The following is a 16,629-nucleotide window of genomic DNA, read 5'->3' as shown; positions in this document are numbered from 1 at the left end:
ATCCTCCTGCTTCACGCATTACATCCCTAATCCGAGGGCTGAAATCGCCAAAGCTTTCACCAGCTTAGCTCTATGAGTTTCACCTTTACATTCCTACCCGTTGACTTTTGCCCCTCATTTAGCACGCCCTCATTTAGCTCGCACCCGGCCATGGCTTCCTGCACACCCCAGCCATCTTTAGTTGCTAGTCATGTCATCCCCTTCCCCTCCGTTCTTCTTCACGGTCTCCCACCGTAGCCAGGACCACAAGTAGTAAGGCTGAAGCTCAGCCTGTGTTTGTGGGAGGGGCGAAGGAGGCCTATTTAGCGCGGCCTCTCGCTCTCATCATGGACGCTGCGCTCTCACCCCTCCCTCCCGTCCCCTTCTTCACCTCTCTCACCATCAGGCATGCCCCTCATTTAGCACGCCCTCATTTAGCTCGCACCCGGCCATGGCTTCCCGCACACCCCAGCCATCTTTAGTTGCTAGTCATGTCATCCCCTTCCCCTCCGTTCTTCTTCACGGTCTCCCACCGTAGCCAGGACCACAACTGAAAATAGCTGAACACGGGCTCAGCTTTTTTGTGAAGTCCCATAGAAATAATTGGAGAGGATGCAGTACAGATCCAGTAGTAGTGTTGCCATACCAAGCTCATTACATAAATACAGCACCAGAACCAAGCTCCTAACATAAAAGACCACAGTATTTTGCAAATATATACAGTATTCAGTTCTGAGAACGGCTGTGTGGCTTTACAGGTGAAACTGATGTTTATCTGGAAAGTCATGCAGACATTTCCCAATCGATTTGCAGTGCCACCTGGTGTGGCCTAACCCTTACTAAATTCAATTATTATTTCAATTATTTTCAATGATTAGGGTCCATTCACACGTCCGTTGTTTCTTTCCTGATCTGTTCCGTTTTTTGCGGAACAGATCTGGACCAGATCTGGACCCATTCATTTTCAATGGGTCCTGAAAAAAAACAGACAGCTCAATCTCAGATTTTTTTTCAGGACCCATTGAAAATGAATGGGTCCAGATCTGGTCCAGATCTGTTCCGCAAAAAACGGAACAGATCAGGAAAGAAACAACGGACGTGTGAATGGACCCTTAAACTGATTTTCCAGGGAATTATTTTATTTAAAGGGGGTTGTCTGTCAGAAGTCTGCAATAAAGCTCCATTTGAACAGAAGACATCCTGATGCATCCTGAACAGATCTCTTTCCATTCAGAATGCATGAGGACTAAACAGAAACATTTTTTTCCGCTATTGAGATCCTCTGCCGGATCTCAATACTTGAAAATGGTATTAGTTACCTATTCGGGTCTCTACCCTAAGAACCACCAACTCTTGAATCCCCGTATTAAATAACCACAGACAACAGTTCGGATTTTAATCGGCTACAGCAGCCGTTTTATTAAATAAAATAAATAACATAACAGCTAAATAATCAACCTAACATTCCTTAAAGCACAGATGAGGGAGGTCCTAGAAGCCCCAATAACACCACACAATCCAGATAAACTGGCGACTCCATCTTGCCCCCAGCCGTTGAACGCCAGCTCGGAGGCACCAACTGATGGTCGCCTAATTCTTCAATTTCCAGATCCTCCATGAGAGTCCAGCCCCTCCCGCGGGGTCCTCCCATTCTTAAGTACCACCATATTCCCCAACTTCGAGGACCTCCCCGCCTCACGACTGCCGCGACTAATAAAATGTCAACCTACCCCCATTCACCCCAACAATACTACTAAAACGCCCCCACTGTCCCCCATACTTTTTCATTGCTCTTGTCTATATATTTTTTTTTTTACACCCATCTGCCTAAAACACCTCACCTACCTAACTCTAAGAACCCATAGGGCGGGAGGGTGGGAGTTCGCCTGGCTGGCAGCACAAAATGGCGCCCTTATCTTACTTACCTCATTCCCCGACACCCGCATTGCTCCTGATGCCCGCACAGCCGCCACTGCCTCCCTCCCGTCACGCAGATTAATACATCCAGTGACATAGGGGGGAGCAGCCAATAGCAGGCCACAATGGGAATAAGCCTCCCTAGCATCGCGGGTGACGCTAGGGAGGCTCATTTCCGACGCAGACTGCTATTGTCTGCACCCCCCATTGGGCATAAGTATTAACTTAGGCATTCACCTGACAGAAAAGAACAAGTGATTATGTGGCTGGAGGTACATTAGGTGGTCACTGAATAACAATTTTACCGTAGGCCAGTGGAGTAGAGGCCCCAAAAATTAGTCATTCAACTGACAGAAAAGAACAAGTGATTATGTGGCTGGAGGTATATTAGACGGTCACTGGATAACAATTTTACTGTAGGCCAATACAGGCCCCAACAATTAGGCATTCACCTGACAGAAAAGAACAAGTGATTATGTGGCTGGAGGTACATTAGGCAGTCACTGAATAACAAATTTACTGTAGGGCAGTGGAGTACAGGCCCCAAAAATTAGGCATTAACTTGACAGAAAAGAACAAGTGATTATGTGGCTGGAGGTACATTAGGCGGTCACTGAATAACAATTTTACTGTAGGCCAGTGGAGTACAGGCCCCAAAAATTAGGCATTCACCTGACAGAAAAGAACAACTGATTATGTGGCTGGAGGTACATTAGGCGGTCACTGAATAGCAATTATTTTTTTTATTTTTATAATTCCTTTTTTTTTTATTGAACAACCATCGATACAGTTAAAATCACATTTCAAACCAAAGGACATATGAGTTCTTCTGAACCGCCATCAATGACAATCAACCCTACTGCAATTCCATACAAGGCGTCTCATACATCTAGAAAGTAGAATAACATAACAGATACATAAGCCAATAAAACATACTGTAACTTGGCTAGAGACATTCCCCTGAACTGAGACTTTCTATTGCCTTACATATACACCCCAATGAGGTAGATAAACTATCCCAATACTTTTGAGACGTTCGTATGTCTACGAGTTGATGTCGGCAATTCCCTGAAAATGATTCTTCAAAACTTTGTTTTAATATTATTCTCATTTTTCATCAGGTAAACTATCTATCCTGCCTCCCTCCATTCCCTTTCCACCCCCCCACCCCCTCCCAAAAAAAAAAAAAAGGCTCACCAATGGCTCACCCCCCCCCCCCCATCCATTTACTTCTCTTCCTTCACCCATCCTTACCACACTTTGTCAAATTTTTCTTTTTCCCTTTTTGACACTATATTCACTCTTTCACATGCTATTGAACTTTTTATTAAACTCTCCCACATTCTAATCATTGGAGGTCGGTTTTCGGCCCAGTTTTTTACTATACACGGTCTAGCTTGAAATAATAATATAGTAGCTAACTCTCTATGGCTAATTTGTCCTATATCTTGCATGTCTCACAGCACACAAACTTCAAAGCTACGGGGGATATTAAATCGATGAGTCCTATTAATTTGTAAGATAACTTTATTCCAGAAATCTTGGAAATATATACAACTCCATAAGAGGTGTACGTCGTCTACTCCTATCTCATCACATTTGTGACATTTACACACCTTATTTTTAAAGAATCTCATCAGCTTTTTTGGGGTGTAGTATAATCGGTGGACAATGAAAAACTGTGTCAGTCTATGCGCCGGATTCCTGGAGACTCTCCATATTCCCAGCAGAGTTCTCTCCAATCTTTCAGAGTCCATCGAGTTCACCACCTCTTCCCATTTCCCCCTCTGTACCATGTTTCCCTCCCCGTCCACTTTCTGCTGTAATAAAATGTTGTATATCATAGAAATTTTACGCTTTTCCGTCGTCATTTTAATCATATTTTTTTTTTTGTGGCTGAGGTAGATCTTTCATATCCCTTTCATCTCGCATAAGTGATTTTATTGCGTGCTTTAGCTGTATATAATAAAATAAATCCTAAATCTGAAACTCGAAAACTTTCCTTTAACTCTTGAAATCCAATTACTTCCCCATTCTTCCAGACCTGTCCCAGTCTATAAATCCCATATTCCTGCCAGTTTTTCCTTTCAATAGCTCTAAGTTCTTTCAAGATATCATTGTTCCATAGCAAAGGATCATTATGGAGATCATTATCCTGCCAGTATGATTTAATCCTCATCCATGTTTTATACATTGACGTTATTGTTGGAGACTTCCGAAACTGCTCATGTGCCTTTAAACCAGCCTAAAATACCTGATATACATTACACCCTATAAGACCTTTATCGATATTCCCTATAATTTCTCTATAGCTCAGGGATCTGCTCCAACTCACTATGTTCTTAGTCTGGCCTGCCAAAAAGTATAATCTTATATCGGGGACCGACAAGCCCCCTCTTCCCTCGGGCCGTTGCAATATTTGCATCCTAAACAAGGTTTCCTCCCTCTCCATATTAGTTCACTAAATAAACTCTCAATTGTTTTGTAAACCTTCTTTGATATCTCTATTGGTGAATTCCACAATATATAGTTTATCATTGGAAGCAGACACATTTTGATTAGGGAGATTCTTCTTGTCATTGAAAGAGGCAATTCTTTCCAAATTTGCAACTTTTCCTGTAAGGGTCCTACGATTTTGTCTCCTAGAGGGTCCAATGGTATACAAGCTGATTTGTCCCAGTTTATCTTCAATCCTGCTATTTTCCCATATCTTTCGAAAGTCTCAAAGATGTGCCTCATTGAATCATGGGATCCTACAAACAACATCATATCGTCAGCATACATTGCGATTTTTTTCTTCATCTCCATATTTAAAGCCTATTATCCTGTCGTCTTGCCTTATAATCGAGGCTAAAGGTTCTATTACTAGAGCAAAGAGAAGGGGCGACAAGGGACAACCCTGTCTTACTCCTCTTTCTATTTTCAAAGGGTGAGACAATTCATCATTTACAATTATTCTAGCATTAATATTCGTATATATGAGCTCTATCAAAGAGATAATGCTTCTCCCAAATCCCATTTTTTTCAATATAGCTATCAAAAACGGCCATTCAATCGTGTCGAAGGCTTTTGAAGCGTATACAGTTGCTATTAATCTTTCTCCATTGTTTATTGGTTTAAACTGCATATTTAAAAAGCATCTGATAATATTGTCTGATGTAGTTTTACCTGCCATAAACCCTGTTTGATCGGTGTGGATTAGAGACATTACCATTTTTTAAAATCTTAGTGCTAGCACCTTCGCTAAAATCTTATTATAGGTATTAAAGAGATGGTTCGATATGAATCCATTGATCTAGGATTTTTATCAGGTTTTAATAATAAGGTTATTAAGGCTTCCAGAAGTGTATCAGGAAAATTCTTATTTTCCTTTGAGTTGTTCCACATCTCTAATAACTTAGGAGATAATACTTTCCTGTATTTACTATAGACTTCAAAGGGAATGCCATCCGACCCTGGAGCTTTATTTTTACTAATTGCATCAAGAACCCTATCTATTTCTTCTAGGTTAATTGCCATTTCCAATTCATCTTTCTGTTCCACTGTTAAGCTGTTCAGATTAATATTTTCCAAAAACCCTTCTATTTCCTCCTTACTCTGTTCTAATCTAGTTTTATATATTTGTTCGAAATATTCCTTCAATAGCTGTTTTTTCTTCCCCTGTTCTTTAATTTCTTGTCCATACTTGTTTATTAAGCTACATATGTAGTTCTTTTCTTTTTTTGTGGATACGATAGATTTATAATCTTCTTCCCGGTAAATGGCCCTAAATATAATGTTCTCTTACAAAGTTTTTTTTTTGCTTCTCCGCTAGCAGGTATAATTCATCTTTGTACTCAGTTTGTTTCTCACTCCACTTCTGATAATTAATCTCTGTTTGATTCTGTACATATTTTTTTTCACTTTTTTTTTACTTCTCTTAAATTCTCTCTATATTCTCTCTTACATATTGACGTATTCTTCATAAAAACACCTCTCATAAAAGCTTTACCTGCTTCCCACACTATCTTATTTGCCGCAGTGCCCTGATTTTTTTTTTTACAAAATATTCTTCAATCTCACTTGTAATTTTATTGTGATCCCCTTTAAGATTAATCCAAACTAACTTAATTTTTATTAGTATCCTGTCCCCTAACCTCTCCTCACTAATATTAACCATAAGTGGGTTGTGATCCGATATACCTCATTGAGCATATTTAACTTTAGTAATATCATATAAAGCAATCCTATTTATTATTGCTATATCTGTACGTGATAGCACTTTATGTTTTTAGAAAAACAAGAAATTTGCTTTGCTCTGGTATTCTGTAATCTCCAAACGTCAATCCAATCCAGTTCTTGTGTAATGTTTTTTAATCTAGTGTTCGTACTAGGTGCCTTATTTCTTCCCAACCTACATCTATCTATTCCCTCCTCCATGACCATATTAAAATCACCCACAATCACTAGTGTCCTATTACTCCTAGTCATAGAAATATCGTGGATTTTTATCAACACATCTATTGAAAAGGGGGGAGGTATGTATACGTTCGCTATTATCCAGGGTTTATTCTCCTTTATACAATCCATATCGCCTCTCCTCATCAATTTTTACTTCTAACACATTTATTTTTATGTCCTTATGAATCAGGATACTTACACCTCTAGAATATGAGGAATACGTAGAGTGATATGCACTCCGTATCCATGGCTTCATTATACCCATATTTTTTCTTTAATTAAATGCGTTTCCCGAAGACATATTATTGCAGGCAAAACCTTATTAATCACATTAAACACTGCTATTCTTTTAACTCCAACTCCCAGCCCTCTGATATTCCATGACACTATACGCATAGTTATGTGTTCAGATAGTTATTACCTAAAGGATTTTTATTTTTTCCCATATTAAGGACGGGGGCCAGCAAAGGGAGAGAGGGAGCCACCAGAGAGAGGAAAAAAAAAAAAAAAAACTTCACCCCCCTCCCCAAAACCCAAGTTGACCCAGTGACCAAACATGCCACTGAGTCTCTAACTTAGCGTGATAACTCCCTCCCAGGTCACCCCCCCATCTCTTCCACTTACCCCTATCTGCCTTCTCTTCCTCCCTTCTTCACATCTTAAGAGGTATTTTCCTCATCCACTCCTTTACTTCTTCCGGTGTATAAAAAAAACAATGTCTTATCCCTCCAGTCTACACAGAGTTTTGCTGGAAATACCACTGAATATTGCACACCTTTTTCACAAAGTTCCTTCTTTACCCCTATAAATCGACTTCTGTCTTGTAATGTTTTTCTAGAATAGTCTGGAAACAATGATACTGGTGACCCATTATAATCCAAACATCTTATATTAGACCTCCTAGATCTATTTTCCAGGTCCAATAATTTACTTTTAATCTCTTTATTTTCCTGGATAAGTTTCCTCCTATCTACTTCAGTTTTTTTGTAGCACATCTTCTACCCCTGAAGTCCTTTTTTCCAATTCCTCCAATCTATCTTTGTATTTCTGCATGTCTTCTGGTATCAGCCCTATATTTTCTTTCACGTTCCCCACTTGGAGAGAGAGACCCTGGATTGCCGTGCTGCATTTTTTGACCTCAAGAATATATCCTGTAGGCAGGGTGACTTCTCGTTATTAAATCCACCATCATCAGCTTCCCGTATACTTCCTCCAGGATCTCTCGCCTCAACCAGGGACACCTCCTCAACCCCCCCACGTGAACAAAATGATACATTCCGTTCTTCCATCTGGCAGATCACCTCTTCCTTATCTAAAGATTTTTTCTCTTTTCCTTGAGCAAGGTTTACTGGGCAACTCAAATGTCAAGTCATCAATTGTTGTTTTGGGGCGATCTGTTTTTTTGAAGCTTGGGGACACAGAAGTGTCCATATTTGTCTGGCACTTCCCTTTCCTACTTCCTGCCTGTTTAGCCATGATTCTTTTCACATTAGATTGTCCACCTATATCTTCCACACTTCCCTCTTTCCCCCTCCCCTCTCTTCTCACTATTACTAACCAGTCATATATAAGAGTCATATATTTCATTTTAGAGGCAAACTAGCAGAGGGTTAATTCCATGATTGTAACTTACATTCCTTTCAGGTTTTCCCTTTAAGTACTCTTATCATCCACATTCATAAGCCTGAGAAAAAGGAAGAACAAAAATCGGGAAAAAGGGAAAAGGAGAGAAAAGAAGGAACAAAAATAGAAAAATGACTCAAAAGTTATTCCTTCCTCTCACAATTCATAATCCTGATCAGAAAAGTCAATTTGTCCATGCTTTTAGATACCAATCCTATTTGGATCACAATTAGTCCATGATTAGATAACATTTTCATTTTAGTCACACTAGCGAGAAGTTCCTACCCATGATTGTAATGTGTCCATACAAATTCCACATAAGTTAGTCTTGTCCCCCCCCCCCATACCGCGAAAAAAAAAAGGGGAAATCCTTTATAGTCACTGGGCAATATTTTTGGACAATTCCCTTTCTGCCCTCATTACATCCCGGCATATTATATATCCGCATATGTCAATTTATATTTCTGTGTATTGCCAATTTTGCATAAACAACCATAGAAAAATGTGGCGAGCTTGTCACTTAGCTTTCCTCAGGTGATCCTTGATGTAGATTGCCACCTCCAGGTTACTTAGACTGGGTGACTGGTAACTCTCGTAAAGGATTTAGACGCGCTCCGGGCTTCATCACTTTAGCCAGTTTGCCACTTCTCCACTCCTCCAAGCTGCCGAGCTGTCCCTCCTTGTTCAGAGGAGACCTCTTCCCCAGCCTGAAGGAATTCCAGCCTGGCTAACCCCAAAGGGCAGCACACATCTTCCAGCCGTCAGCCCGAAACTCCCGAGACACCGCCTCTCCAATCACCACTCTCACGAGCTCCGTCACCCTCTCAGGTTCAGCTCGCCATCCGCATGGACTTCATCGTCTCAGCATTCGTTCCCTCACTCCCGCTCTCTTCCCCTCTACTTCTTACAGCCGGGCAGACTTTTTTCCTCTTTTACCGGGCACATCGCACCCTTCAGCGGTCTTTCGGGCCGATCTCATGGCCGCTCAGGAAGGATTGCGCCAGCTTGGAGCCGTGACCATGCTCACCAGACGTCCGCTCACATGCTCCTCCTGCCTTGCTTCTCCAAAGATAACAGCTGATTTCTGGCTGTTCCAGTAGGAAAATACTTTGTGATAAATTTATTGTCAAATAGTGATTGTCCAAAGCAGAGAACTTCTTTAAAGGTACTTTCACATTAGCGGCAGGGGAGTTCGGCAGGCTGTTCCGGTGGGTGAACAGCTTGTCGGATCCGTCCTGCCGCTAGTTCACATGTGCCCCCGGACTGCCGCTCCATCCCCATTGATTATAATGGGGGCGGAGTTCCGGCGGCAGCACGGCAGTGCACGGCGAAAAGCAGCCGGACTAAACGTACTGCATGTCATACTTTTTGTCCGGCTGCCTCTCGACGTGCGCTGCCGCCGGAACTCGGCCCCCATTCTAGTCAATGGAGACAAAGCGGCAGTCCGGGGGCACACGAGAACTAGTGGCAGGACGGATCAGACAGGCTGTTCACCAACCGGAACAGCCTGTCGGACTCCCCTGCCGCTAGTGTGAAACTAGCCTAGGTTGTCAATGGTATTGCTATTTTCTTTAAAAACTAAATTTTTTCATATCTTAATTAAATGTTTTTTTAATGTTGCTTATTTTTTTATAATAAAGGAATAGAAGACAACTATGGGATGACTGCTGTGCACAAGCCGAACTCAGAGGTGACACTGATAGGAGATTCTACAGGGGAACCTCAATCCAAAACAAATCAAAATGAAAGCAGTTCTGAAAGGTAGGATATGTACATAGAAATGTAACATGTCTACTAGAGATGTCTGAAGTTTTCAATAATTCAATTTGGGTTCTTCACCAAATTTCTCCCAAAAATTTGCTTCATTTTAAATTAATTCATCACAAAGCATGTTAAATCAGCGATATCCCAGCCTGAAGGAAGAGTGTATATCAGTGTACATCACTGTACATTGCAGCAACATGCATAGCTAGTCCTTTCCGGTAGTGAAACAGTTACTGTGCATCAGTAATACAGGCAGGTCACATACAATACAGTATATGGATGTGCACATCAGTGTGCGTCATTATTAGGCTCTGTTCACACTTCACTTATTAGGTCAGTTACAGGTCCAAAACAAAAAACAGATGCAGATATTGTCATGATACATTATCTGCAATATGTTATCTGTAGGACTGGCTCCTGATTTTGGCTCACCATATAGTAACTGCTGAAATTAACTGACCAAATAACAGAAATGTGAACTCAGCCTTAGGCCTCATGCACACGACCGTTGTTTGGGTCCGCATCCGAGCCGCCGTTTTGGCGGCTCGGATGCGGACCCGTTCATTTCAATTGGGCCGCAAAAGATGCGGACAGCACTCCGTGGCTCAGCCCCGCAAAAAAAATATAACATGTCCTATTCTTGTCCGCGCTTTGCGGACAAGAATAGGCATTTATATTGCCGGCGCCCGTTCCGCAAATTGCACGGTCGTGTGCATGAGGCCTTACAGGTCAATGTGTGCATCAGACTAGTGGGGGTGGCAACAGCATGAGTCGTCAACATAGTGGCTTAGTCACAGAGTGGGGAGGTGGGGGCAACAACGGTGGCATTAAGAGCACAAGGGTGGGTGGCGGTAGGAGAAGATGGCAGCAGAGTCAGCAGGCGTGTGGCATCTGGTGGGTGGCAGCATCAAAATTGTGGCTGAAGCACGTGGCCAGAAGTAACGGGCCATTTTTCACAATGTTCTGGCAGCACAGTGCCATCAGAACATTGCTTCAAGAATGATCTAGCCTGATGTATAAGTCACTAGTGTGTGAAAATCCTAGCTGATTAACCCCATATTCATCTTTATAAATGTTTATCTCTCAACATTTGTGTTGAAAGGCGAGTTCTATTTTGGGTAACTATGCCCCCCGCCTCACTAAACACCTACTCTGATGCCACACAACTCAACCCGTTGCAGCCACAGTTCAAGTTTGGCTGCCCTATAGTCCTGGGAATCTTGGATATGGGGTGACATGGTGCAGTCCAAGTATGCCACCACCTTCTGGTTCAGGTTCTGCTCCATGTCCTGCTGCTGGCTCGTTTCTTCAGTAGGCGGGTGAAGAAACATGCTCATCAGAGACTGGAGACTCAACTTACTGCTGAAGGAGCTGGTACTGCTCTTGTTCCCTTCCCCCCGATCCGCCTCCAGCAGTCCTGACAGTGAAGCATAAGCTCTGAGGGTCCCCCTGGTCAGATCTTCATGATGATGGACGATGGTGTGCATAGGCAGCGACCAACTGACTACATATGATGTCTCTATAGTAGATATAGTTTATCATCCCTCTCAGCAGGTGTAAATAAGTCACCCATTTTGGCCCAGTAGCAAGGGTCTAACATGGTGGAGAGCCAGTAGTCATCTACTGAATAGTGATAATGCGGCTGTCACTACACAAGCAACCCAGCATGCATCTGGCCATTTGTGCAAGGGACTCGAAGGGACTGTCTGCCTCCATCTCCATTGCATAATGCTATGGTCTGTCAGGGTAATCTGCCTGACCTTCCTCATCGCCTTCCAGCCCCTCTCCTGTCACTTGTGTAGATAGACCACTTATTTCTGTATACATTTCCTGACTGTAAATGTCCTCCTCCTCCGCCAGTTCAGCCCCCACAGGCCGCAGGTGGCCGTGAGATGTTATCACCACGTGTCCTGTCCCCTGGCTGGCCAGATTTATCAACATCTGCTCCTGGACGTGAAGGAGTGAAATGACATCATTCATTCGTAGTTATGGCAGCTGACAAATAAAGTTGCCTTCTCAAAGGAAAATAACTGAAATAAAGTGGCCTAAATTGGAGGAAATGCTCAAAAACCCCAAACACTGTGGTGCACCTTTCGCAGTGATTTATGCATCTTTATATTTGCATCCGCACATTATCCCATCTTGTGTAGGATGCTTTTGTGGTGCATGTGGTCCGCTGCCAACATCCTCCATTGTATGCATTTTTGCTGGGGATTGCGTTAGCAACGAATCACATGCGGAGGAATTGCTCCCCCGGTTATAAACACACCACAGTGTTTGGGGTTTTTGAGCATTTCCTCCCATTTAGGCCACTTTATTTCAGTTATTTTCTTGATATGTTTAGAATTTGCCATTGCGTACTGCTGGTAGCATTCTATTGCACCTGGTAGCCTATGTCACATGGCCTATTATAGGTGGGGCTTACAGCCTTATCATCTCTCCCACTACCTGAGTGATTTCACTACGGAGGTATGTGGGAGCTTGGCTGTAAGTTGTATCTTAACACCTCTCAGACCGTGTTCACACACCGTAGGTAGTCTAGTGGTAGGAACCCATGCCACACTGAGATACCTTGAGGATGGTGGAAAAGGGCTACGATGTGTTGCTGACAGGAATACATTGGCTAAAGTCTCAGTTCTTAACATCAGCTTGAAGGATTAGCCAGTGTTGTCAGTTGCATATCATTGTGGTGCACCTTTCGCAGTGATTTATGCCTTCTCAAAGGGCCTGAACAAAGGGAAGGTATCACGCATGAGCTGCCACTGGCTAACTTTGAAGTTACACAGGGGAGTACCCCTGTCCACTTGCATTATCAAGAAATCGTTAACGGCCTTCCTCTGCTCAAATAGTTGGTCCAACATGTGAAGGGTCTAGTTCCACCATGTGGAACACTATTCTGCATTTGAAGCTCAAGGAAGGCGTGTTTTGCATGGTAAGAGTGACGGAAGTGCATGCAAAGTTTCCTGGCCATTTTCAAGACGTTTTGCAGTTGGGTAAAAGACTTCAGGAACTGGTTTACAACCAGATTAAAAACATGCACCATGCAGGGCGCATGGGTCAGCCCTCCTTGATGCAGCGCCGATAGGCTGTTCTTCCCGTTATCGGTGACCATGGTTCCGATCTACAGTTGACGAGGAGACTGCCAGCATTCGATTTCTTGGTTGATGACGCGGAGCAGTTCCTCCTCAGTGTGACTCAGTACATCCAGGCTGGCCAGATGCAGAACAGTGTGGCAACGCTGTGCTATGTATAGGTAGTATGCTGGAAGACCACTCCAAACTGTGCCTACAGTATAGGCTGAGGACAAGGTGGAGGATGAGGAGGACATTGCTGCCACAGCCACAGCATGAGAACGTAGAGGCGGCATTGCCATCATCTGGCCAAGTTGCTGGTGTGCCTGGACAGGAACTACTTTTACCCAGTGGGCAGTGAAGGACAGATATTGTGCTTGACCATAGTTACAGCTCCACACTCAAGGACTGGCCCACCTTCTGCTCAACATACGTGTGCAGGACTGGTACAGCTTTTTTAGAGAAATAATGACGGCTTGGGACTTTCCACCTTGGCCATGCTTCACCTTCTGACCACAAATCCTACATAAGGCCACACTGACATCATCTAGCGACTTGATGAAAAATTCCCATGCCGGCTAGTATGGCATTTTACCCCCACCACTGGTTGCTGACTGCCTGCCACTGCTTCTATGAACCCGTGCACAGCTAGTTGTTGACGGACAGGTAGGCTCCTGAGTAGCAGACCATCTACCGCAGGCACGTTTGGCTCCAGATCTCACACTACTGCCAACCTGCTGACTCACGGCCACGCTTGCACCTTGCTGGCTCAGCTGCACGTTGCAACCCTGCTTGCTGTCTCACACACAAGCTGCCACCCTCACCCCCTGATGATGAAGCCCCCTCTTAACCCAACTTCCACGTGCTACCAGTTACATCATCACCCACTACTGTCTGCTCCTCATTTATGTCTTCCCACCGGTCTCATGGCTACGTCTGACTGCTGCTCACAAAACCTGCTGCCACATGACTTTCATCATCGCTACTTGCACGCCTACAGGAGGAAGCAGCGGACCTCTCCTCCAAATCTGGAATGGCAATAGCTGCTAACTGTCCTCAATAAGCTCATCCTCACTGAAAACTGAAGCAGAGTCGGCAGCATATAATACTTCCCGGACAGAAGGAGAAGAAGAAAAAAGAGGCAGGTTCAGGACAGGTGAGGGCATAGAGCTTGTTCCTTGGCCATGGCAACAAAGTGTGGTGTCAGAGGGACCCACCGACTCCTGGCTGTGGGCGTCTGATGTCAGTTTAGATGATGTTGAAGACCGAGTCAACTATTCCAGGACAGCTGGATTTCTAGTCAAAACACGACCACTGGATGACAGTGGCAGCTGTGGCCTGTTGCTGCAGCTGCTGCTACCACCCCCACTTCTTCTGCTGCTACTTCTGCCGGCTCCAGCAACATTTTTGCCACTGTTCGTTCCCTCAGAGGTCCCTGGTACCTGTCTGTTGGACATACTGTACAGTAACAGTAACTGTTTATGTAAAATAAGTTATTCAATCTCAATGTGGACGCCCCAATAACAGTAGTATTAGACAGCTTATTCACCCGAATTTGAGAATCAAGGCGTAATGGAATTACTTATCTATTAAACATAGTGGACATCCCAATAACAGTAAATTACACTACTTATTCACCCCAATTTAAGAATAAGGCACAATAGTTTTGCTCATCTATTAAGCAAGGGAGACATCCCATTAACAGTTAAAATAGCTTATTGACTCCAATTTGAGAATCGAGGCCTAATGGAATTGCTTATCTATTACACAAGGGTGACACCCCAATACCAGTTAACTTACACTACTTATTCACCACAATTTGAGAATCAAGGCATAACACATCTGGTTAATTATTTAAGAAGGTGGGCACCCCAGTGACAGTAAAAATATATGGCATATTCACCCCAATTTGGGAATCAAGGACTAATGGAATTGCTTATCTATTTAACAAGGTGGGCACCCAAATAACAGTTAAATTACACTACTTATTCACCCCAATTTGAGAATTAAGGCATTATAGAGTTGCGTATCTATTAAGCCAGGGGGACACCACCAGGGGGATACCCCAACAACAGTTAAATAAGATAGCTTATTCACCCCAATTTGAGAAGCAAGGAGCAATAGAATTGCTTATCTATTAAACAAGGTGGACACTGTTCAATTAGATAGCTCTGTGCAGGGATTGATGCAAACTGAACTGTCTCCTATGGATCCCTTCAGATAACACAGCCTGCACTGTCCCTGCAATCTCCCTATGCTCTCCCTACAACCTTCCTACACGGTCCCTGCACTCTCCCTATCCAAGATTCTACAATTAAAGCTTTGTTAAACACTGCCCCTAGCACTTGTCACATTTGTCCCTGTGCTCAGTTCACTGTAAAATGGCTGAGACTGGGCAGGATTGGCTGGTTGCACTGCATTATGGGTGATCTCTTGTTTCCGGGCTTCTTACTTTCACTTTGTAAGATGTCACTGCCATTTTTGGAAAAAAATTGATTTGTTACCACGAAGTGCCAGGAAATTCAGATTTGTTGCAAATCGACTTTTTCCTAAACTTCGGGTCAAATTCTACTTCGGATGCTTCGATTTGCTCAACACTAATGTCTACAGTTTGCAGTAAGAAATCTCAAGCCATCTGTTCCCTAAAGAGATCTTTAACTTTGGTCTCATGTACACAGCATAGAGTGTATTGTAGCACACAGAGTCTCCCCCGTCTCTGTACTAAGGATTAGTGATGTCGCGAACATAAAATTTTCAGTTCGCGAACAGCGAACGCGAACTTCCGCAAATGTTCGCGAACTGGCGAACCGGGCGAACCGCCATAGACTTCAATAGACAGGCGAATTTTAAAACCCACAGGGACTCTTTCTGGCCACAATAGTGATGAGAAAGTTGTTTCAAGGGGTCTAACACCTGGACTGTGGCATGCCGGAGGGGGATCTATGGCAAAACTCCCATGGAAAATTACGTAGTGGACGCAGAGTCGGGTTTTAATCCATAAAGGGCATAAATCAACTAACATTCCTAAATTGTTTGGAATAACGTGCTTTAAAACATCCAGTGTGTGTATACGATCAGGTATGATGTTGTATCGATCAGGTAGTGTAAGGGTTACGCCCGCATCACAGACATTGACAGACCAAACTCCCCTTTTAATGCACCGCAAACAGTTCATTTGCACAACCGCAAACTCCCCATTTGCACAAGGTTGGATACCAAGCTAGCCACGTCCCGGTGATGTCATTGAAGGTTTCTTCCTCCACCCAGCCACGTACAACACCAAGGGTCCCCGAAAGGTCAATTGAATTGATTTTTCGAACGGGGAGATGGTTAAAAAAACGCTGGCTCCCTCCCCTTTTTTTTTTATCCACGGTGACTGCGTCTGCGCCGTGCAATTTACTGTCACACCCGATATGAGTGGTATTTTCTGTAGTACTATTCTCATCAGTTTAATCCCTCTAACGTCCCCAATCTGGGTGCCATTTATTGAATAGATTTTTCGAACGGGGAGATGGTATCAGTGGTTGGCACTGGCAGTGGGCACACTACAGTCAGTAGAAGCGGGCCTGACACACACTGGCAGCAGGCAAGCAACTGAAATTACACTAAAGTGTAAAAATTAAATGCCTTATTTATCGGCAAGCTACTGTGCCACCCGGTATGAGTGGTTGGCACTGGCAGTGGGCACACTACAGTCAGTGGAAGAGGGCCTGACACACTGACTGGCAGCAGGCAAGCAACTGAATTTAGACTACTGTCTAAAAATTAAATGCCTTATTTATCGGCAAGCTACTGTGCCACCCGGTATCAGTGGTTGGCACTGGCAGTGGGCACA

General features: G+C 43.5%; 1 protein-coding gene across 1 annotated transcript in view; it reads left to right on the top strand.

Moving 5' to 3' along the window:
* LOC120993709 overlaps positions 1-16,629 on the top strand; it is a 137,717-nt gene that overhangs the window by 104,019 nt on the left and 17,069 nt on the right. Inside the window, exon 15 of the mRNA XM_040422183.1 lies at positions 9,600-9,720. Coding sequence (XP_040278117.1) covers positions 9,600-9,720 — 121 coding nt within the window. The remainder of the gene's footprint in view (positions 1-9,599; positions 9,721-16,629) is intronic.

This window comes from Bufo bufo, chromosome 3 (assembly GCF_905171765.1).
Source record: "Bufo bufo chromosome 3, aBufBuf1.1, whole genome shotgun sequence".
Taxonomy (NCBI): domain Eukaryota; kingdom Metazoa; phylum Chordata; class Amphibia; order Anura; family Bufonidae; genus Bufo; species Bufo bufo.
This window is presented reverse-complemented; position numbering and strand designations above follow the sequence as displayed.